The sequence below is a fragment of the Platalea leucorodia genome (assembly GCF_965183815.1).
Source record: "Platalea leucorodia genome assembly, chromosome: 8".
NCBI classification, from domain to species: Eukaryota; Metazoa; Chordata; class Aves; order Pelecaniformes; family Threskiornithidae; genus Platalea; species Platalea leucorodia.
This window is the reverse complement of record NC_138830.1, coordinates 46,041,183-46,065,919: the sequence shown is the minus strand read 5'-3', so window position 1 is coordinate 46,065,919 and position 24,737 is coordinate 46,041,183. Positions and strand designations below refer to the sequence as shown.

Genomic DNA, 24,737 nt, shown 5'->3' with positions numbered 1-24,737 from the left:
AGCCACCTTGTACTGTGGGCAGCTGTGGCACATGCCTTTGTTATGGAGCACCTCCTAAAGATGCTGGGCTATTTGCCCCACCACTTCTGCTGTTCGTCACTGCAAGGGTTAGAAATGTTCTTTGGTCTCCAGCCTAATTTATTCTTTCCCCGGTTGGTCTTGTGCTCTTGTAGTCTAACATTTAAACAGTCCTGTGCACACCTCTTGCTCTCCTGCTGTCTCTCAGGAAGCAAAATGCACAGGATCCTCCAAACTCCGGCTCCTCCAACCATGTTTTTTTTCTCCTATTTTTTTCACTCTGTGGAAGCATGTAAGCTAGATGGCTTTTTTTTTTTCTTTTTTTCTTTTGAGATTACATTTTTAGAATTACACTGATTATATTTATTTGGGGGGGCCAGGGGGGGCAGAACAGAGATTGTAATCAGAGACTGAAGTCTCATGAATAACTAGCTGCTACCATAAAGTGAAGGAGTGAGCAATGGTACAGCCAGCTACTGGTACCGGGGCTGGTGGGGGAGCCCTGGAGCACTGATCCACACTGGCGTCTGCCCCAGCTGACTGCAAGTAGATCTTTCACAGGACTCCCCCGTTCTTCTTGCATTTAGAAAAAAGTCTCCATTTGGGTATCAGGGGAGAAGACAGCAGAAGTGATTTAATTTTGGACGTGGACATGTAAAGTTGCACATCCTGTTGGGGCAGAGGAGTAGATCTCTGGTGTCCCGAGGAATACAGGCGGCAGAGCCCATGTCGTCATAGCTCTCAGTCCACTTCATGCTCACATCAGAGGGGTTGCCAGGGTGGAAAATGATTTTTTTGTTCATTCTTTGAATATAACACAGGGCAAACCAGTCTTTTGCTATTTCCACATCCTTCCAACGTCTGATGAGTTGGAAAGTTGTATACAAACGGCATGGCAAAAATCTTTAACAAAGCTGTCTTGTGTAGAGTGAATGGGGAAAAAAAAAACGCTTTAATTCAGGAGGACACCATGAAATCTAAGTATTGAGCATGGGCTGGATTAAAGCACAGTGATTTTTGTATCTGTGGCAACTTTCAATGTAATCTCCTATTTTGAGAAATGGAGTCAAGGATAATATTATTAAAACATTCCTCATATCTGCTTCTATTGTTATGATAAGGAGGACATTATTTCTTTGTCTGTGGCCTTATTAAATATAACAGTAAAGCTAAAACCAAATGTTTCTTTTGTTATTTTCCAAAGGATTCATCCTCCTGAATTCTTCAAGAAAAAATATGCTGTGGATGAAGTCCACTATGTGAATGAGGTGAGTTGTCTGTGTCTCTGAATATTTTTCTGTGAATACAAAATCAATATGTGGCAATGATTTTGCTTAATTTTAGTCCTTTGCTTACTGGATGTCTCCTGACTTGGTGGGACCTTTTCTCTTCCCCCAGTTACTGGAAAGTGTCCTTCATGCTTATAAAGCACTTGTAATTTTTTTTTTTTTTTTTTTTTAAAGGCTGCCATTTTGAGCTGAACAGTAAGGTCTTAATCCAAAGACAGTCTCATAAGCATGTTCTGTCCATCATGAGACCTGTCAGTCTGTGTCTTTATCCAACAGAAGCATGTTGCTAAATACATTTTTTGCAATGTCTTGGAGATTTGAGGAGATTGCTGTCAGAGAGGTTGCATGTCCTACCTCTGACTTAGGAGCCTTCATTTATTTTATGCCTCCAAAGAGCTGTGAGGAAAGGCTGCCTGTCTTACTCTTAGTTTATGTTGAATCATTCTAATATTTGAATAAGCAAATGCATTCATATTTTTAAATGCAAGTGTGACTTGCTTAGTTAGTGTTCTCATTTCATTTCTGAGCAGATGTTTGTATACTTGTGCACCTGGCCAGTTACCTTTTCTTTGGTAGGAAGGCTCAGCAGGGCGAGGGCAGTATTCCTGCCAAGCTCTGTGGGTGATTTTCATGGAGAGCAGCTTGAAAAGGAAGACTCACATACTTCTGTCTCTGCAGAGCGCTAACTGTGACTCACTAGACCAAAAATTTTGCTTTCATCAGCTGTGAGGATGTTTCATTTCATTTTCATAATGAGTCCAGCTATGAAGTGAAGTTTGATCCTGTATTTCAGTAGCTGGGGGTGCTTTTTGACGTGTGTGAGTTGGAGTCGTTTAGAGTGCAGGCGCTCCAATGCTCATCTGTCAGACAGTGAAAATTGCTAGGGGAAAATATATGTTTTATTTTTAAAAATCACATTATTTTAGGTCACCTTAGTTGTTTTGGGTCACTTTCCATCAACAAATGCCTTTATTGCAGTCCTATTCTCTGCTTCCTTACTGCTTAAAAAACTCATTGATGGGAAAAAGAGCTCTTTATGTGGACCAGTAAATTGTCCCAACATAAAGGCTGTTTTCCACCTGGACTATATGGATTGAAGTAGAAGCTGTTGAAGCTTGCAATGAAACTGTTCAGCTTTCAAAGGTTCTGTCTATAACTTTTGCATGGTTTGCCAAGGAATTGGTTTTCTACCATCAGGACACTGGGGGCCTTATTTACAGGACAGCTTTATGTCAACAAATGACCAACCTGTGTGAGTGTGTAATCCTGATGTTTCATGGGGAGAAAAAAAAATAAAATGCGGAATTGGTATTTTTATATCTCACTGCCATATGCTTTCTTTTGTTAATATTATTAGCGTGCTATTAAGCTGGTTTAAAGTTGGTAGAACTGCGCTCCATGGAATTACGTCATCTGTTCGTTGCCTCAAGGAATGTGTAATTCAGTGTCCACCTTTCTGCAGCTGCTCTGAAAGCCCAGTTCTCTACAAGCCCAATGATTTTGTTCTCAGTTTGTAAATGTTTGAAAGATACTGAAGGAGCCTAACAGAAGTATTAGTCAGTACAAGATGACCCAGTGAGAATAACAGTAAACATTCATTACTAAGTATTTAGTGCATTGTAACATAATAATATTAATGCATATGTGTGTTTTATATGCAGTAGTGGGTTGAGGATACAGAGTACCCTGTTATTCCTTATTTCTGTGTGACATTACAGCTTTTTGGCTCTTATTTCCTCTGTCTTGTCAACAGACTTAATCTTAAGTTATAGTTGGTATTTATGTCTTTAAAGGACACCACCAACTTAAGCACTGTGTTTCTGTCTAAATATTTTGTGATCTACTGACTCTTGTTGCAAGTGTCAGGTAATACTACAATATCTGAAAGATATCAGAGCAGCATTTTTTGTCTTTGCAGCTCGTTTAATTTGTGTGCAGAAAATGTTGATGAAGTTGGTATCAATGTGGTTATAAAGAAGAAAAAAAGAAAAATAATAGCAATCTAAAACTTCTTTTTAGATATCCAGTGTCTTGGCTTCGAAGAAACCTGCTGTGCTCCTGACTTTGGTGAGTCATATTGTTCTGAAGAATAACTACCCATTTTCTTCAATAAGGAGATCAGTGTATTCAGTATTTCTTTGCACTGTCATTCCCTATCTTTTCTTCCCCATCTTTGCCAAATTTGAAGCTACCTGTGTATAGTCATCTAGTCTTGGGCTCATCCATGATCTCAAGATTTGTAACCTCTGGCCTTCCAGTCTATATTCTCTCTGCCGAAAGCTTTATCTGTTTTCTGGTAAAACATGACAAGCCTATCTAATGTCGACCGTGCTATCCCCCAGCCTATGCACAGTGACTCCAAACTCCATTTTTCTCTTCTGCTGCTCTGGTCATGTCATGAACATGGCCTTTCTGTGGGAATCCCACAAGGATTCAGGGAGTACTTTTTCTGCATTGAGTGGGTTGGTAACAACAGCTTCTGGGAGAAGGGAGTGACATCACAAACCTGGCAAGTATTTTGAATGGTGCTTGCTTATTTCTCTGGAAGAAAGATGAATGAATGGATGTAAAGCCTGCAAGTTTCTTCTTGCCCATCACCTCTCCCCCAGCTTCTTTCCTTGACAGATATTTTGTAAACCTCTCACTATTAAGAGTATCTGATTTCTTGACTCCAATCTATATAAGAAATTATTTGCTGACTCTGAGCTTTCCCTTACAGCAAATGCAGTGGCAACTTCTGGATTTCTTGTTTTCCCATGACAGTTGCCAGACAGAAGTCTTGCAAAAAATCCCTCCTTAAGTAGTCACATAGCATGAGATCTGATTTCTTTACCCAGTAAGAACAGAGGCCCTAAATAGTTTTCAGTCTTTCTTCCACTTATATTTATATACACATACACATATAAGATGACCCTGTAGCTTTTTTCATGTTCTTTAAGAGAAATGAGTGGGGAAGGGAATATTTGACCATCTCGTGCTTCTTACCGTTCATTTCTGCACATCAAGTTGTTGATTAGTTGTCACTCTGTGAGCATCCTGTTGTAATTGTGAATTTTCACCTAATTCCTGGCTGAGAGGACGGAGCTGTGATGCTTTCACATTCCTCCCGCTGCCATGAAGACGTATACAGAGAAGGGAAGAGCACTTCTCTTTCTGCTGGCTGAATGGAAACTTGGTCCTCTTCTCTTGTGGTCTCATTCCAGATACAGAACTCTAACACTGCTCCACAGGGTTTCCCAGGCACATGCCAGAAGTGTTCATCTGCTGTGTAGCAGCCAAAATACTCTTGCTTATGCTACTTGCTTGAATGGAAAGCTGTAGGGGAGCAGTATGCAAATTTAAATAGTAAGCATTGCCAAGGCAGCACGTAATAATTTATTTTTAAATGAAATTACTTTAGAAGAAACCTCGCCCTTTTGTTATTCCCTTGCCCTTTAGTATTATACAGGTCTCCTAGCTCTCTCTCAAGACATAAGGGAATTAGAAATCAAAGCTTGCCATTTTCCTAAGCAGCATATCCTAACCCGAGTTCTACACTGGTCTCTTACAAAACAAATAATTTCTTATATTGGTCTGCATTTGAACAGTCTGGTTTTTTTTATTTATAGTGATTCAAGTAAACTTACGTATAAGTTTTCCTAAAGACTTACTGCAAGGTTCTCATCATGATTTAAATTTTAAATATTTGTGTTTGGCTCAGAATCATGGTCCTTTTAATCTTTTCCCTCCCAGCGTGGTGTTAATACTGATAGCGGAAATGTCTCCAAAGAAGCTTCGTTTGAGGGAATCAGCCAGTAAGTGACAAGGCTTTTTTTATACATTAATTGTTGCATGGTTATGTTGAATTAATTTTATATTTCACATTAAATGATATTTTGTCCTAATGACAGGATGTTGAATGGCAGATCAAATGTATCGGTATTTCTTTGGAAATAAAATGTTTGACATGTTTCTAATGACTTGAAATAAAATGGTGATTTTTTTGAAATCTGTTTTGCATCTAAGGTCATCCAATGTTTCTCTTTCTCTGTGTTTGCTTTAAGTATCTAAAACAAAACAGACCCATCCCCTTACCTCCATTTCCACTTTTGGGACTGGAATATTTGGTTTTCAGATTTCAGAAAACCAAATCTTTAAGCGTAGCTTCTTTCTTTTAGTGACTTCCTTGTACAGCATTAAGGTAGATGTTAGGGATTCCGGTATGCACTATCTTCTGAAAAGATGTTGCATTACAGGTGTAAAATAAAAGATCACCTTTCTGCCTAGATGTGATCTTTTAGTGTCGCTTGATGTTGTCTTTTTATGAAGTTTGGCTGCTAGTGGGGTGAAAATGTCCTCCTACGTGCAGTATTTTGAAAAGGCAGTAAATAAAAATACTTCACAGCCCGCTCTGGGATGTGAGGATGATGGCCTCAATTTTGAATGAAATACAACTGTCTATTCTGTTATGATATCCTAAAATGAGATCATTTTCCATTTTAGCTCAAGTGTATGGCAAAAAAGAAACAAAGCCTCCCATTAAAAAGCCTGCTAAAATAAGCACTCATGCTGAGATGTTGAGTAGATGGCCTTTTTTTAATGATCCTTGACTCCCAGTCACCCCACTGTATTTTTCTCCATCCACCTCTGTCGACAGCAAATTAATTTTGCAGTGATGATCGTAATGCACAGAATTTGCTGCAAGTCTGGGCACTCATTTGTGTAGTCCGAGAGCATGCTTTCTACTGGGATCATCTTTTATCTGTGTCACGTGAACTGAAATCTGGAATCTGATTCCAAAATTACTTTGTTCTCCCCTCTACAACTAAAATAGAAATTTAATGATTCTGTCAGGGATACTGGGGACTCAGGTGGCCGGCATTTAGACATCTTTTGCTGCCCAGTGAGTTAAATATAAACTAGTCCAGAATATAAGCAAGCCATTTTTAATGAATATTTGGTGTCCTCTCTGCTGTTACAGCACTATGATGTTCTGTTGCTTTGACCAAGTAGATACTTAGTTATCTTATGCTCTCCAGGTACGGGTGGACTCCAAAATCTGTGTGGAGCGATACCTCCAGTTTTATCTGAGACACCTCCACGTGAAATATAAACAGTTATTAACTCCAGCAGTAATTCGTTACGGGAATGATGTACAAAGGTCTGTTTGAAGTACCAAAAAAGCCCTTTTTTCCCCCTGAATTTCACTAAACATTAGAGTTTAATTAGTAACACATTCTATTACTAGTCAACATTAAGGTAGGAAGCCACTCCATTTAGCACTTGATTTAGGATTTTAATAGCATGTCTCCTGCAACACTTAAAGGGATTAATGATATTTTATCGCTGGCTTCCCAGTTTGCGATAAACCTGCTGTCAGTGTGCTCCAGGAGGAGTGCTTCTCCATCTTTTAGGGGAGATTTCCAGCTGTTTAGCAGATACTTCTCTTTTGAGACCCGGGATATGCTCATCCCTGTCCACCCCTAGGCACCAAGTTTTTCATTTTGCTGCCTTTGACAGATCTGGTTGGTGTCCTCCCCTCCCGTGCTTGCGGTACGAAAGAGCGCGCATTGATTTTGTTGTTGGATGTGCTGAAGATCAACTCCCCTCTTCTGACAGATACCGTGCCCTCAAACCGCTTGTCACTCCAGCCTTGCCTTGATCTCCCGACCTCCTGCTTCTGTCTTCTCCGGGGCTGTCACGTCTGCCGTGAGAGCGTGCTCGGTCTGCGTGCCGACGGCAGGCATGCGGGGAGTGAACGCTGCTAGTTGAGGGTGCGGAGGAGGCGGGGAGCTTCCTCTTAAACTCTGCTCTCCTTCCATTTTTGTAACTGCGCATAAATCAGCCCATTTTATACTAGGTTTCGACACAGACCCAAACCGATTTCAGCATTCCTGCTTTCCTGCTTTTCCACTTCTCCTGTATCAAATGTTTCCTTTATAGAAACGCATATATTTCAGATGTATTGATTTCTTCCAAAAGGCCTAAAACCATGGAGTTTGTACCAAGCAATGTGTTCCTTCAAACTGCCCTCCCTCCCATCTGCCCGTGACTGCGCCTGTCGGCTGTCTCCTCTGTCCTCCGCTTGCCTGGGCACTGCCCTAGCTATGATGCTGTATTTTATTCCTGGGTTCTTGTTTGTTTCCATTTTCTGGCTACCTGGCCAAGATGTATTTGCTTGCTAGGGCCCTTTTGTGTTCCTTCTGCTCCCATTTGTCTCTTTTTTCCTAGCCTGACTGTGCCCTGGTGCAGTTCTGGTTGGTGTTTTTTTTTTTTTTTTTTTTTTTTTTTTTTGCGATGGATAATAATAGAAATAATGTATCATTTCCTGAAAAAGCTGAATCTTGCTCTCTTTGCAGGCTGTTCATCTGCTCCTGTCAGAAGCTGCCTTTTTCTTGCCCTAATGATGTTGCTTCCCTGCCTTACTTTTTGAACCTTTTGAACTTCTTCTGGAACATAATTACCTGAACTATTTGATTAATTTTTCCACTGTAATAAATAGTCATTTGAGACAAAATGACTACTGTGGTTATGGGTTATTTCTATGTTCACCCTGAAGATCACCCCTAAGTTATTTTTGTCCTGCTAGCAATGATCAAACTTGATTTTATGCTGATAATAGAGCCCATAATAGTGTATCATATCATAGTTTCCATATAGCGTTCTCATATAGAAAAGTATGTTGTACTAAAAAAAGCTTGTATATTGCTGCAATCTGTAAAAATGGAGAACTGCTGTACTTGGGCAGTCTCCCTGCTCAGCGGTGGGCAGTACCGTGGTTCAGTGGAGGGAGCAGTCTGGGACAGGGACTTAGGAGACTTGGACCATTTACTAATGTTGTTCCTGGTAACTCCCCTCAAGTCAGCTTTGTTTGCAACTGTTACAAATCCTACAGAAATTACTTGCTCTCACTTGCTTCGGATGGCTTAAGCGTGGAAGGCAGATTTCTAAAGTAGTTCTAATGCATTGTTTTGTAAAAGCATGTATTTCTGTTTGCCAATAAAGGTTACTTCCTTCCCCCTGCCCCCCCCCCCCCCCCCCCCCCCCCCCCCCCCCGCATTCATGGACCCACTCTTCTGACTGGAAAATGTGCAGCAATTTTTAAAAATCTAATCGTGTAGCCGTTAAGTAGCACTTGTAAAAGTGCTTTGAGATTATATAATTCACCATATAGAAAATTGTTGAACCTGTATGGATAAACACTAATGTGCCACATACTTTAAAACACTGGTGAATAAATCTTTGCTGGCTGTGGTGGGGGCTCTTTTTCATCTTCAGAATTGACTGTTGTCTATCTAAACAATAGACAGTTTAAGCAATTGTACCTAATTTTTAAAGTTTTTCAGTGAATTCCTTTGACTCAGAACTGCACTTGTTGGGTAGGGCAGTGAAGACCATCTAAATGGCCTCTTCCCTATTGCACAGCGAAGTCAATCATTAGGGGAAAGACTCTCCATGTTGAAGAAGAGTAGAAAATTCTAACATGGCGTATAAATATGTTTTAGATTTTTATCACCATATTCACACAAAGTGTATCTGTTAAACGGACAACAGAGAGTCTCATTATACAGTGTAATTATATAGGAGGTGTAGATTTCCAGCTTTTTTTTTTTTTAACTAATGAAATTGTCTTGCATGTTAAAGGAGAACTGAGTATGAAATCAAGTTGGACATGCCTTTCAGTGTAGTATTTCTTAGTTCTGTGTTGATTAAATGGGAGCATTAACATGTTACAGATTGCAACTGTAGCAAAATATCAATTTGTTTTCTTCCTCAAGACCACATATCTCGTCATCTAAGTATTGTCAATTTGCAAATTGCAGGAAAATGTAGAATTGGATTGCTGTGTGATCCTCTTAACGTTAGGGCAGTACATGGTTTTTAAGAGTAAGTTGTTTATTGTTTAGCAGGATAAAAACTTTGCTGGATGGACAAGGTAGGGTTATGTTATGTAGGACTTTGTGCACAAATTATGTGAATTATTTGTTTTGAACACTGTTTATGTTCTCCTGTTAGTGATAACAAGCTCTTCCCCTTGAGCTTATTATTTAACCAGTAACTTTTAGGACATGATTTGTTTAGCTGCCTTATTGGTAACTAAAGCAAAGCATAATTTGAGTCATTAGCTTTAGAAGTCTACCAATCGTAAATAGGTGGCCTTGTGGCTGCTTGCACAGGACCCACAGCTGTCATGAGCTAAGCAGAGTTGAGACAGTTCAATCCTTAATCGTTGGCTTCCTTGAAATAACTACGTACAATAGATTGGGTTCTCTTCCAAATCTGAATTGATGCTGTGTCCTGGAGGTCTAAGATCTTGTTTTATACTTGACATTATATCAGAAAGTCTGTCTTTCAGGTGAGAGATAAAACTGCCTTTCTGCTGTTGACCGCCTGCCTCTTCCCCACCCCCCAGCACCCCCTTGTTTTAATCCTACCGCCTTTCTGTGTGTTTAATTAGCTTCCCCAATTGACAGCAACTAGAATTTTAAGGAGCTGCCACATAGTAGGTGGTCCCAGTAAGTAAAACTTGCATTTCTGGCAGCACAAAGACAGCTCAAGCAGAGCCTTTTGGGCCAGAATAGGTAAAAACCAGGGACTGCCACGGAGATGGTACATCTCTCAGCTGAAATTTCTTTTCTAAAAGAGCATTATTTGAACTATTATAAGCCTATGCCAGTGCACAGTTCCTGCCCCTCCCCCCCCTTTTTTTTCAATAGATAAATGCTGAGATGAGATGCAGTCTTATGTTGTGAGGTTCATTGTTTTACTGTTTGGCTCATTTGATCTGCTTTTGGTTTCATCTGTGCTTGTGGTTAAAGTGTGTGTGTCAGGTTCTTGACAGAAGAGCTGTGAATTTTCAGTCTAAGTCAGCTGCCTTCTGTACGTGCCCCTCCTTGCCCTTTATTTTCTTTTGTTACTTCATGATAACTGTAGTTTATACTTGTCTTATTTGCATAGAGCTGGTGTTGGAGCATTCTGCAGTGCTGCAGTGTCTCCTTACACTTGCCTTCATTGATCTGTTTTCTGTCTGGCATACTGATGACAATTATTGAAGGTCCTCCTATCTGTTGTTACAGCTGCAGCTTAATTCTTCTGTGGTGGTGTCAGTTGGTATGCTTCCCAGCCAAACAGGGAGCTCAGGCTTTTGGTTTTTTAGAATTTTTATAGATTGATTTTACTATATCATTCAGTTTAGCTGGCTCTTCCATTCCAGAATTATGTCTGCATTGGCCTACATAGGTAATAGTTGTTGGGATGGTGATGATTAAATTGAAAGAGTGCCCTTTTTCTCTGATTTTACAAGGCTTTCTTGTTTCCAAGTATCAACTTTATTCTATAATGATGCAATATTCTGTGAGTTGTGGGTTTTTGTATTGTTGCTTTTCCAGTGGGTTTCTAATTAATACCCATAATACTGAATACCATGCAGCTTGTCCTTGTTGAATGTTGTAATAAGTTGTTGTTTTCTGTCTTGGAGTAGGAACGCAAAGCTATTAACCTTCTACCTTGTTAGGATTTTATAAGTTTATGAGCATATGTTCTTGTAAAAGAGAAGCCTAAGGGTTTTTTTCCCTGCTATCTGAGGATGCAGGAAGATCCTGGTACAATCAGAAGTGACTTCCACATAATTTTGTTTAATTGGATTTGAGCTTTAGTTTGTCCCTTCTGAGGTATAAAGAATGGTTAGTAACCTGGAATGGATTTAATTTTTCCTTCAAAAATGTGGGAAAATGAATTGTTGCCTTACAACATTCTTCTGAAGATCTGTTGGGAGCCTTGGAGCATTTTAATTCTCTTAAATGTCCTAACTGAAGAGCCAACAGTACTGAGTCAGACAAAAATATCTTTGATGCAGAACAGTCCTTAGGCATTTAAATTGTAAGCAAAAAACCCCTTGAACAATGCTTGAAAATCCATTTATGTTACACTTAATTACTCAGCTTCTTACTCTATTGGCCACTGTAATGTTATTGTTTAGAGAGCCTCAAAATAGTTCCAAAAATACATGAATTGCTAATGTAGAAAGTAAACAGAAAAATAGTTAAGTGTTTGAGGCCAAGGTGAGGTGGAGGCTTTTGCTTTGCCTCTTGTCTAGATTGGAAAAGACAAGAAGAGCAAGCTTGTTTATCACATGCCATGTTCTGCGCACACAAAAATCGGAAGGTATAAAACAAAGGATGAAATTAGCAATTCACTGTGTTTAATTTCATTGAAGGGTATTTGAGGAACAAAGTTAAAATCACAGAACAATTTTGGTTGGAAGGGACCTCTGGAGGTCGACCTGGTCCAGCCCACACTTACAGCTGTGAATTGATAACTTAACATTTTATCTTTGTCAAAAGAAGATTTTTAAATATGTGTTGAACATACTGTTACTCTGGTTTCTGCACATTCTTAAAATTACGTATCTGATTTAGTCTCATGTATTTCAAAATGAAATACCTGCACAGTGAGGATGAGCATGTGCATTCTCCTCACTGGGATCTATACTAAAATTCCAATACAATATTTGCCTTTGCAGGTTTTCACATCCTCAGAGAAGCCACATTAAAAAAAAAAAAAAGTAAATATGCAGTCTCTGCTGTTGTGTGTTTGGCTGTTTTTTAACATTTATATTTTGGGTGTTTTTTTGTAGATTTAATGTGAACAACAAAATCCTTCATCCTGAAATTGCAGAATGGTGAGTAGCTTAAAATCTTTCTCTTTGAGTGTTGTTGAACATGCTTATATTCTGTAGCCTTGCTTCAGAGAGATTCGCTCAGCAGAAGCCTCCTACTTTACCGTATGAGTTTTAATTTTAAGCTGATTTCATGTTGTGGGGTGGAAATAATGTACAAAGGGCTAGGTAACAGCATCGAAAAGTTAAGAATCGATGTAACATTTCTTGAGCCTTGTGTCTGGATATGCATTTTTGTAGAACATGTTTGGAGTTATGTCACGTTTGTGTAAACGTGAATTTGTATGAATAGGAAAAGTACTGAGGGTAATTCATATTGTAGCAACGAAAATCAAAGGTAGATGAAAACTGTGTCTGAACAGGTAATATTTAATAAGGCATTATTACTTCTCTAGGATTTATTTTAACAGCATTAATTTTGTTGAATTATTATTCATGTAACTATACTTTGTAATTCTAGGGGAATTCTGCCTTAGCCTATCTAGAATAGACAAAATTAGAGAGTGTGACTAAGTATATTAGCAGCTTGCAAAGCTACTGCATTTTACCAGTTTTCCTCTTTTGGTCAGCATTGCAGACTTTGTCCTCAGAATTGCTCCATGACTAGGGCTTTCTAGTTTTCCATTTAGGAAATTAACTGAAGAAACAACATAGTGGATTTTTGTTAATGAATTAAGTTTTTATCTAAGCTTTTTGAGTGTATTAATCTAGAAATGAGGAAGCAAATCCTTAATTAAGACATATAAGCTCAGAATCTTAAAATACAAACAGGAGAGCGTACACTCTGACTACCACTGATGTAGCTGATTGTATTACGTACTACTACATATTGTTATTTTAAATGTTTATTATTAGCACATATACTGAGAACAATCTTCTGCTGTCTTCATCTACATCTAGTTGCCAGCTTGGAAGCTAGAGAGATGTTTTTTGAACATCAATGCGATTCCAGAATGTGTAGAATTTTAATAGGTCACATTTCTGTTGTTATAGCCCTTTTTCAATGCTTGTCAGGACATAAAAAGGTTGTAAAAGGAAAGTGGGAAGTGGGGAAACTTTGCTTAGATGTTTTTGCATCATTGAGTCACGGGTGGACCTGGAGATGTACAGTAGTGGGACTCACGGCTTGCAAATCCTGCTGATGAGTGCAAGGGGGAATGCGAGTGCTTTGTAACACAGAAAATTGCTCAGGGTACCAATTTTTAAATCTTGCCTATTCTATCCTTCTAGAATTCGGACTCTTCTTTTTCCAAAACAAAGAAGTTATCCTATAGAATTGGTTTCTGAATTTAAGAGTTGGTCAGCCTTTGAGGTGCAGAGTCCTGATTAATGTAGACAGAACACAAGTTCAGAAATTGATGTGTAGGGATGTACAAATTAAACACAATTAGGAAAACTTGGTAAAGAAGCAGCTTAGCAAAGCCTGTCTTTTAGAAATATCATTAGTGTTTTATTAGTCAAGCTCCTGTCATTACAGATATTGATAGGGAAGATCTAGAAATGTTCACACATGGCACTGAGACCCCTGATGCCATGTTACATTGCTTACAAAAATAATAGAAAGGGTAATTTAAGTTAGATGTTCTTTATAAAGTCTTATTTTCTTGCAGAGGTGGCTGCTGCTGAGTTCTAGTTGATTAGTTTGGTGTTGGGCATGGGATTTTTTTGTTGTTTAAGACATTGGGAAGTTTCAGCCTCTGACACTTCATTATCATGTGCCCAGCAGCCAGAGGAGGATTTTCTAAGTGACCTGACAAACCGTTTAAAGAGCGCAGGAAGGAGGTACATCTTTAACCTGACAGTGCCGTTTTTGTGCTCCTCTGGTTTGCCCACCTTTTTGTACTCTTGTTAGCAGAGAAAGACAAGGGGCAAGAAAGAGGACCTGAAGAGGGGCCTGCTCTAACTTCCAAGCTTTGATCTGTAGATACAGCAGCACTACAGGGAGAGAGATGACAATTTTAGCTGCAGAAGGCTTTGGATTAGGGCTACAAGCTTGTTACCAAGTTAGCTTTCATTCTGGTTCCATCCACCTTGCCAAGGTGTCACCTGATAAGCTTTTCTCCTCTGTGGTTTGAGTTAATGGGGGGTTAAATCTTCTTCAGGAAGCTCAGGGATGGACAAACATGAGGTCTGTGCCCTGAGGTTGTACTGAGACAGATGGAGCACTGAGGCAGTAGAAAGGCAGCACTTGGAGCTGTTCCCTTCGGTGTAGAGACAACCTCTTCTGTGAATTGTGAGTGCCAGCCCAGAATTCTGATTTTGTCTCCTCGCGATCTCGTGAGGGAGAGATGCTTGGTATGCACCTTCCCTCCACCTGTCTTTCAAGGAAAGGGAATTCTAAGTGAAGCCAAAGTTCAGATTTGCATTCAAAAGTGTTTTAAAAGGTTTTATCGTGTTTGGTGGTGTCAGATCAGAAGTACGTTAAAGACCATTGTTAGGATTTAAGAGTCTAGTGAAATCAATACGTGAATGACAGGCTACGTGTATTAAAACTTCCTAAAGTAGAAATTTCCTTGGAATGTCAAGTTATTGCCCAAGAAACTTTCTTTGGAAAGCAATAATATTTTTAGAATTAAGAACATTTTTCTTTTAGGAAGATGAATTTTTTTTCTATTATATTCTAGGGTAGGAAATTGCTTAATTTGAGTAGGATGCTTACATGGATGCATATAATTTCAAATTCAACAAGCTCTGAACTATTGTTTTACGTGATACTTATCAGAAAAACTCCGATCTATACCATGCTGTCAAAACTGCCAGCAAGAGGTGAAATGGCTGAGCTTTCTGATCCAGCCGGGGAGAACTGTGAGCTACAAAAGGCAACCCTAGTATGATACAGTCTTCTAATAAAATGCAGAGAAAATGTCTCAATACTGACAAGGGGCAAAGCGTTTGTGATTAAGGATCTGTTGCCTCCCTTGCTTACTCGTCCTTTTTCAAGATCTCAAGATTTTCTGCCTTGCTATGAAACTTAAGGATAAAACATAAAAGAATTTGACTTTATACTGGATTTCAGCAGTTTGCGGGTTGGTGTTTTCACTTTTTTTAAATTGAGTGAATATGGTTGCAAACACATTTAAAGACTTTCATTTTAAATTTCAGGGCTCTCATTTCAAATTTGATACTGAATGTGTACGCTAAGTATTGATTTCATTGTTTTGAAAAGAAAATGTCATCTAACAGAAGACAAACTCTAAACTTGCCCAAATTATCTCCCGAGTAATCAGAGGGAAATTTTTCTACACTGGCACTTAGCAAAACGGCCTTTTGTTACTTTAGTATACCAATGTCTGTCTACTGTAATCGTGGTGGTGCTGGAAGATAAACATTTAGCAATGTATGGCTCGTTTTGTGCCTGTTATACTGTATTTTCCTGTAACCTCAATGAAAATGGGATTTGATATTTGTGTGTGGAAGATTTCATATAGTCTGTATTTTGCATTACTTTTATGGAAAGCTATAACTGTTTTTTCGGAGGAAGTGATTTGTGTGTTAATGTCTTAAAGCTTTTTGTGTTTCCAGAGGTTTTTTTATTTATGTTGTAAACCTCCTAACATCTTTTTGAACTGTTTCAAGATGAACTTCCATGTTCGGTGTTGATGCAACTGTCTTTCAGAATTGTACTGTAATGCTTCTTTGCATACGTGCATTACTATGTTTACTGGCTTTGATGCTAATTCAGTTAGCAAGTTTCTATGCAAAAGCTTGCAGAAGAGCATAAATATATCAACTATGGTGGAGAAATTTCTATAAATAAAATGTGGAAAGGTAACAGCAGAGGTGAAAAAGGGTGAAGACAAGGCAGGACTGCAGAGTCTGTCTACGTGGGCAGCATCTATACTTATTAGGTGGTCTGTAAATGTAATGTTTCCAAAGGATGAGAAGGAGTGGATGTACCCAGATGTTTTTGATGTGTGTCACAGAAAGCAGCCATTAAGGTTGCATGCATGTACTAAAAACAACAAAACAAGACAGGTGATAAACACTGAGGTGATAACTGGGAACAAAGACTTCTTGGCAGCATGGTCAGGAATGGCGAATGCACTTGTGTATCTTTGAGGAAAGCACTGGTTTAGGAAAATTTAGTTGAGTTACGCAAGTGTCAGCCTCATAATTGCCTCAAATTCTGTGCTCTCTTGGCCACTTGATTAATGGAAAATAGGTTGTGCATTTGATATCCAGCCACTCAAAATGCCCAAACTTAATTTCAGGACTGAAATGCTACTTATTTGTGTTAAAGCTTCTGTCTTCTTTTGGATGACTGGCATGCATGAAAAGACCACCTGCTCATATGGCAAGTGCAAATAAAAGCACAAAGTGTATGTAAAAGGGGCGGGGAGGAAAGAGTTAAAAGTTACAGGTCAATCCTGACGGTAGGAGACTTGTGCTTCTGTTTTAACTTGATTGGATTGAGTGGCTTGCCTGATAATCTGAGAACTGCATTGCATGCTGAATCTGTACATTTTTGCAATTGCATTAGCTGGAGCCTGGAAGTGATTTGTTCCCATTAAAATATTAATGAATGTATGCAGAGTGTGTAACTGGTCCAAGAGCTGTTTTTAATAGGACGTCGAAGTTCACATTCGTGAACAAAGGTGCGATTTTCTTCCTAGCCTTATCTTGGAAGTGGGGGGAAAACATCATGAGAACTGTGGACCGCTCATCACCCGCAAGATTGCCCTAGAGTGCTAACCACAGTGCTTGGCTAGCAATGCTTTAAACCTGGCTTGCAAGAGTGTTGCTTTTTATGCCATCAAAGCAGTGAGAAGGTGGTGAAATACATGCCCTTCTGCTGCCCAAATATGCTGGTGGGAACTCCATCAACAGTACCACTGTAGGCAGCATAGGAGCCCAGTGGCTTTTTCTTTTCGGTATCTAGTGGAGGGTGAAGTTGATTGTGTTCCCTACACAATTGTACATCCTCCCTCTCTTCCCTGCTAACAGTTGGGTAGTGGTTTTTGTTGGTCTCAGAATGACTAAAACATGTTCTGTAAAACGTTTCAGTGCTTGACCTTGTGTAAATAAAGGTCATGCATTGCATAAAAAGTATGTCTGAGGCTGAGCATGAATTGATAGATGCATAAAGATATCTGAGAAGTTATGAGCTAAAATAAATACCTTGACCCTGAAGCCTTATGACCTAGTCAAGTAAAATAGGCTCTAATACTGTTTGCGCTTGCTGTTGAGCAGTTACTAACTTGTGTTACTAGCAGATTCCAATAAAGAGATTAGACAACTGAATTATGAAACAACCTATTTTTCAGGTACTTGCAGATCAGAGATATGTACTGTATATTGAAAGTAATATAAAGGCACATCGAACAAGTATTAAATTATCCTGCTAGCACATGCAGTCTTCCAAAGAACAGGATTTAAAAAAAAAAAAAAAAATCTATAAGCCTTTGCTACCTCATTCTAACATGAATATATTTGAGCTACTGTTCTTTACATCTTGGCTGAAAGGCAGTAGCAGAAGTTTGTTTCCTCACCCGTGGTGAGCAGATTATACCATCCCAGTGTAATTTTTTTTCACCTCGGTGTGCATTTTAAAGCCTTGTACTTCTCATTCTCAATGTGCGTAATGATTATTTTGTGTCATATTCCAATTGACTAAGAATGTCGGTCCATTCCCCTCTACTGTGTTCCTGTTTGTAAGAGCATTTTGATTGATAACCAGAATTTTTACAGAGGTACCTTTACTCTTGCCAGAAAAGTTGTGTTTGAAGGGGAGTGGCTGTGCCGCGTTGCAGTGCAATCACTGTCTGTTGGAAATGCTCTTATCACACATCAGAGGCACTGATGGCTGAGAAACCTGTTTCTGGACTCATTAAAACAAACTACAGGAGCAGAAATACAGTAAATAGTTTTCTACAGCAGTGTGAGTAGGAGCGTGTTATAATAAAAAAGGGGTGTCTTGGTGGCAGTTTCAAAATATAACAGTTATGGTACTTTGTAACTGCTGCAAGCACTGGAGTGGAGCTGGAAAATACAATTTAAATATTTTCATGCACTTCAATAGATGTAGTTTTGTTCTTTGTAAACAGTAAGTATGTACTTCACAGCTGCCTTTGAGATGGGCATGAGAAATATTAGGAAATCAGTATGTGTAGCAGTGGAGAGAATAGGTGATTTTTAATAGAAGGTATGGAACTATCTCTGCTTCCCTGTTCATGTCACACTAAATAGCTGCTTTTATTTGAAATACATGGTAGAAAGCAGCGTAAGTAGATAAGAATTTAATGGTAAATTTTTGAGATGAGTTCAGAACAGAGTATCAAGGCTCATAAATAGACACAAATTCAGTATCTCATAAGGCATAAAGAACAGGGTGGGGGTTTTGGGGGGGTTTGTTTGTTTTGGGGTTTTTCCTCCAGAAGCATGTGAAAGAGAATGGATATCGTGGCTGTAATTACTGCTGCTGTGGTTTCTGAATTTCATGGTTTGGGTTTTTTAATACCAAACAGAAACAGCCTTTCTTCGCACCCCCCTCCCCCCTGCCTTTTAAGGTATTGCAAATAGGTGGGAGTTGGGATTGTGCTGAATAGAAATTCTGGAGCTCTGGGAATTTCATTATGTAAACTAGTTTCAAATGGTGTTTAAAAAGTAAATCAAGTATGCTTGTAGAAATGTTCTGTTTGAAGTAGCATTTGAGCCATGACAAATGCAGAAATACATTGCTTTTGTTCCTAATGTATTGTAGAATGAGTTGAAAAAATGTTGGTTGGACCACTTGTTTATTAGTATTAAAATAATTCAGGCTGATGTTTGAAATGCTTGTGGCTTCCCTTTTTAAGATTGTTTTGCTCATGGTGAATCAATGCCAACTAAATTTTGCTGTCATGAATACTGTAATAGCTCTTCTCTCTTGAGGTGTACTTGATCTAATTTTACCATAGGTGATGCAAATTATTTTTGTTTTGTTTTGTTTTTATTTCATATTCTTAAGCTGTGAAGTTGCAACCTAACCTGATATTTGTTCTACTTTTCTTTAAGTCGTGTGATTAAGACAGACATGGAGTTGGAAGTTCTGCGCTACACCAATAAAATCTCCAGTGAAGCCCATAAAGAGGTAATGGATCCTTTACTGTTAATAATTTTTGCTCTTAGTGTAGCAGTAGTACTCAGAAAATGTTCCCAGCAACGCTGAATTGCTTAGTAATAAAATAATGGAAAGTCTGGATAGAAATAAGAGGATAATATCCCTTCTATTACAGCCCAGTAATACACCTTGCATTGTCCTTGAACTCACTGGTGCATTTGTGATGTGTGAGAAACCAATTGTGGTTTTAGACAAGAGCTGGAGCCTCAACAGAAGGTGACCTGCTTGCAATCTATCTGTCCTGTATGCACAAATACCTGTATAGTGATGGAGAAAGAAGAGATCAAGAAGATTATTCTTCTGGCCCATGTCAGCATGTGCAGCTCTGAAAAGTTTAACTAGCAAGTTACTCTCTCCAGATGCTTACAAACTGAAGGAGTGTTTCCCTGCACAGTGGAGGATAGTGCAAGGATTCCTTAGGTTACTCCTCAGAGATGGGTATGTCCCCCAGTACAGTGCTTCACGATGCTATTCTGTTGACGTAGCAGCGTGGCAAAGACAAATTCAGGATCTCAGCAAGGCTACTCAGGTTGGACCTAGCACTGTGCCAGTGGAGTCACATTGCTCTACTGGTATTGATGACAAAATTAACTTGTGTGTCAATCCTGTACTCCATATAGTGATGCAGAAATGCTATGATTTCTGAGCGATGACCAGAGGGAGCTTTGGTAAAAGTAGCTGATGAGGTTACTGACTCAACTATTGTCTTTGTTGCTGCTCCTCAGATTTCTGAACTGTGAAGTGTGAAAATATTTTAAAGGGAATATTGTAAAATTGCAAAGTCTAGAGATAGTAATTTGCATTCGTTCTCCTTGGTCCTTCATCATCCTTGAATAATCTTATTACATCTGAGAGAATTTCTTCTGTAGAGCAGCTGCCTAGAACTTTTATAATACAGAAACAGGCAAAGGAATAAAACTGGTGCACATTCTCAGCAAATCTGAGAACAAAAATCAGACTTGTGGGTTGTAAAACAGTGTTAACTCTAGTAGTTTTCTGTTGATTCAAATTGCAAAGTATAAAAGACAATCTCCCTTTGTAGTATATTCCAGTTCACAGTTTTGTTTTGCTGGTGGTTCATAAAAGTAAAACAAAAGGACTTGCTGCCAAGTTCACAAGAGCTTTCAGAATTAAGCATTGGTATTTTGATGAGCTGCACTTCATTAGGATATAGTAGTTTGGCAATTAAACTTGCTTTATTGCTGGAGACTGCAGGCATTTATAAAGATTAAAATGAGTTTGATTTCTAATGTAGTTTTAAAATGCATCTACTGATGTAAATTTAAATGAAGTACAGATGATATTTTTGTAATAAAGGTTCCTCTGGAGATACTCAGTCATAAGTCATAAATTTATAAATATGAGATTTCTTCCTGCTATGAATGTCCCATGTTAATATGTATCTTACAGGTAATGAAGGCAGTAAAAGCAGGTATGAAAGAATACGAGATGGAGAGGTAAGAGTTTTTTCAATAATTGTAATGAAAAGGAGAAAGTCTCTCTGTAGTAGGGGTAGAAGCAATAGCTGAGGCAAAGCAGTTGCATTGATTCAGTTGAGACTGAGAGCTCATTGCTGTTTGAAGACTGTTGTAAGCATTATTTTATTATTTTGAGGTGGTACTTAATCAGTTTCAAACATGTATTTGATGATGGTTGATTATTTTTTGGTGATGGTTTAGTGTAGCATAATTCTCATCCTGGAGTTCTAGTAATTTACAGAAGCTTTACAAAATAGCTGTTGTTATTGTTTGAAGCCATCCAATAAAATGGTGCTTATGGATAAACATTGCCCTTATGCTTGTTACGCTTACAGGACTGCATGTATGAGTGTTTAAGAACCTTATAAAAGGCTGTGTTCAATTACATTTTGCCTGCAATTATGAGTCAGCATTACCTGTACTTAGCCTGTACAAGGAGCTCATCTCACAAATGTAATGGATGTTAGTACAGCTGTTAAGAAGTCAATAAGAATACAGCATATATTATGTTGAAGAAAACATGCTGTACAGGCATGTAGAGGAAGGATTGGCTGCTCCTAACTGATACAGTAGTGATGTGTCTAGATACAATGAAAACATTGCCTCCTCTTTTAAATCAATATTTACATTAGATCATCATCAGCCTATCTTATAAAGCATGGTTTTCATCACCAAGTCCCTTTATTTTTAGCTCGCATGCAGTATTTTCAATTTTCAAAGTATTTGCATAATGAAGAAATAGAAAATAGCAATCATATCTCAGTTACTGTTGTTTCTTGATAGTAATTATTCAAACGTTAGTAAGCAGGCTAATTTGGCGCCCAGTGAGGGGAAAATAAAGTGACCTCAGTGTTTGTCATCAGGATTTCAAGGTAGCTCAAAAAACAAATAATGCCCTTAGAACATATGCAATATGGAAAAACTAATGTTGTATTTAAGTAGTTTAAATTTCTACAGACTCTATAGGCTCATGCCTAGAATTTGACTGTGCTTCAAATTGCAGTTACATACACCACCAAGGTAACAAGGGAAAAAAAAAATATGTTGTACACATTCCCCCATTAACTTTATTAATGAACCTTGTGTTTGTGTTCATTTTACTCACTGCCCATGTTATACATGCTGATAGTGAAATTTTGGCTCTGGAAGTCAGTAGTAATCAAAAATTTCCATAGAGCAGCGTTTGTTCTCAAGGGCTTTTAAATGTCACAATCCTGGCAGTTCGGTTTAAATGTCATGCAACAAATGCATATATATACACTCTTCCATAAGTCTATGAGGTATATTACATTTTCACTCCAGGACTTCCATTCTTCTCTGGGTAGCTTCTTCCATACACATCAACCTTTTGAAAAGATTATTTGTGTCTTTCAATTAAAAAAAATAAATAAATTAGGCAACTGTCTATTAAACCTATTTAAAATTGCCTTCTGTTCTTCCATATGTCTTGATAGATTACACTTCTTGAAAGAGTTTGAAGTTATTTCACTAATGAAGGAGGTCTTGGCAGACTACCTCTGTAGCGTCTGCCTTGGAGACTATAATTAGAACTTCAGTTTCTGTTGCTGGTGGAATTCATCCCTGCTCCGGTTTCTGTTCCCTTATTGCTTAGGGGAAAAGGGTCCTAAAAACGTAAACCTGTCATTTCCACACCTTTCTGGCAAGAAATGTGTAGTTGAAATGTTTATAAATGAAGTTAGAAAACAGTCTAGGAAATCTCTACTCTGTAGGCAGATAAATCCATTAATGTAGTCTAAGAAGGGAACTTTCAAAGACCTAAAAATAGGTAACATCCAAAACCAGACAATTTTCAGTGAAATAATAGTGTTTTTTAATTTGGGGGCGGGGGGGGGGGGGGGTGTCAACAGGCTAGATAGCTTGCATTCGGCAGCTTTGGTACATCTGAAATCTAAGGCTGCAGAGGACCGAAATTCTTAGTCTTATAGGTTTATCAAAAGTATTGACACTTGTATTTAAGAGATCAATTAAAAGTTAATGAAGATTTTAATCTTCTGATGTTTCTAGGGCTTCTACTCCCTTTGTGGAAGCTTTCTGAATTGTGTGGCCCTCTTCTTCAGGTGGATTTCAGTTCCCACTGATGGCTGTGAAATTGTGAATTTTTGAAATGAATATAGATATCTCTTGAAACGTGGCCAATAAATCCCCCTTCATATTGCTTTACTTCATTCTTTGACATTGTGGAGTATAGCATGTGTGTTTGGGGATACAAAGCTGGTCTGACTCTGTCTGCTAGGAAGAATAATGCCAGAGATCTCAAAAGCAATTAAAATTTTCCATTACTACATGTGGGACCTAAGCGTTGCCTTTTCTTTGTTCATTTGGTAAGCAGCCTTCCTACAAAAAATGCGTCATTTTACTTCTACTGTATCATACAGTAAGAACATGTTAAAATGCTCGAGGAAATACATCTAAGAGTCAACAATATATAAAGCTAGTTATATTTGTAGGATTGGGATTATTATCTGAGAAGTAATTTGAAGGAAATTAAGTAAATTATGGAGAAATCTCTAGATAAGACTGTATCTTTTATTTTGAGGGTTGAACGCTGGCTTCAGAAATATGCTGGAAGTATTCTTTATGATTAAGGTCCATTGGTAAATGATTTTGAACCAGTAATGCGTTAATGCTGAGATATATAAAAAAATGAACGCATTTAACTGCAAGCCCAATCAGCCCTGGCTTCTCTTTTGGGTTGATGTTATTTAACTTCAATGTGTGGTCGGTTGACTTTAAGGAGACAGCCAAGGCAATTATCTACAAACAGTAGTTCACAGCATGTGTAATTGCATATAAAGTCATTTTGGTAGGTCAGATTCTGGATTTTCTCTGAAGTAGTTTGTTTAGTATTTGTGCTTATCTCATGTTTAATTAATCTTCTTTAATTAAAGGCTTTTAATTATGAAACTGCTCTGTAGTGAATATATTGTTAAAATACAGCAAAATGATAAAAGAAATCTCTTCAGCTCAAGAAGTATGTGAAAAAAATTCAGCTAAGTTGTTCTAAGTGTGTATATATAAACAAAAATATTTTGTGTATATATCTATATATACACATACATACTGAAAGTACTAATTAGGACCTACAATCATCTGTTTCAGGAGGCTCTAAAGCGCTGGAGATACCTTCTCTAGATCAGTGTTTATCGGTTTCTAAAGTGTTGCCTATTCATCTGCTTCGTATTTACCAAATGAAGTTTTGAATCTTCTGTGCATTTTCACATATGTTCCCTTTTTTATTGAAGAGAACAATTTTAAGATTGGGATGGGTACTTGGAATTGTTGATTTGATCAGGGAATGAGATGAAAGTGTATGCTGTAGCAACAGAAGAGCAACTTGCTACATACACAGTATTGAACGCGTAGCTATTGTACACATTGCCCGTTTTTGTGGGGTTTTATCCTGTTCTTAATATCATTGAAGGCCCTGTGATAGGAGTGTGTGCACAGTCCTGAATTTGTTAAATGATAATGTAGTCATCATTGCCTTGATGATGCTGGGCAGCACTAAGCCAGGCATAAATGCTCACTCCCTTGTCCAAGATCTCCCTAGATTATTTGACTATCTCTGGACCCTCTGCAACTGCTGAACACAGGAGCACTGTAGTGTTACCATGCAAAGTGAGTCCCGTACCTAGGATCCAAAAACTTGGGTCCTGATCCTGTAGAGTGGGCTCTTTTAAAACGAAGGAGCAATTAGCTAGTGTAAAGGGCAGGTAGTGTGATGTGCGGTGTCAGAGGTGGGTAACAGTACTTTGCATCTTGTTTCCATCAGTAAAAGCAGCAAAGTAAGAAGAATCTGACCATACCTTTTCAGAGGATGCGTGATCCTGTAGCTCCTGGGCACTGCTCAGGCACTGTTGGTTTTGTTATCAGCTTGCTAGGGGAAGCCACTTCATCTCCGCACGTCTGCTTTCCTCTCTGTAAGGCTTGCCTGCGTTTCCTTCTTAGGACTTTACATGCTTCGGTGCTAAGGTTGGTACAAGTGATGGAGAGCAATATATGTTCCATGCGATCTCACAGCAGCCAGTTACCACCAGTCAGGTGGAGAGGTTCCTGGGCGTGGCACTGGTTCTCCAGATGGGGTTGTAGAGGGGGGAGTTGGAGTTTATTGAGAGCATGTGCCAGCCCGGTCAAGAGGTTGTGGCCCAACTGTACAGATGCCCTCTCTATATAAT

At 38.6% G+C, this 24,737-nt stretch overlaps 1 protein-coding gene across 1 annotated transcript in view; it reads left to right on the top strand.

Moving 5' to 3' along the window:
- The window catches only part of PEPD (peptidase D), a gene marked incomplete at its 5' end in the record, with an annotated part of 142,942 nt that overhangs the window by 21,645 nt on the left and 96,560 nt on the right, over positions 1 to 24,737 (top strand). The window contains 6 exons of the mRNA XM_082319613.1: positions 1,223 to 1,286; positions 3,327 to 3,374; positions 5,040 to 5,101; positions 11,923 to 11,967; positions 18,958 to 19,033; positions 20,474 to 20,520. Of these exons, the coding sequence (XP_082175739.1) occupies positions 1,223 to 1,286; positions 3,327 to 3,374; positions 5,040 to 5,101; positions 11,923 to 11,967; positions 18,958 to 19,033; positions 20,474 to 20,520 (342 nt within the window). The remainder of the gene's footprint in view (positions 1 to 1,222; positions 1,287 to 3,326; positions 3,375 to 5,039; positions 5,102 to 11,922; positions 11,968 to 18,957; positions 19,034 to 20,473; positions 20,521 to 24,737) is intronic.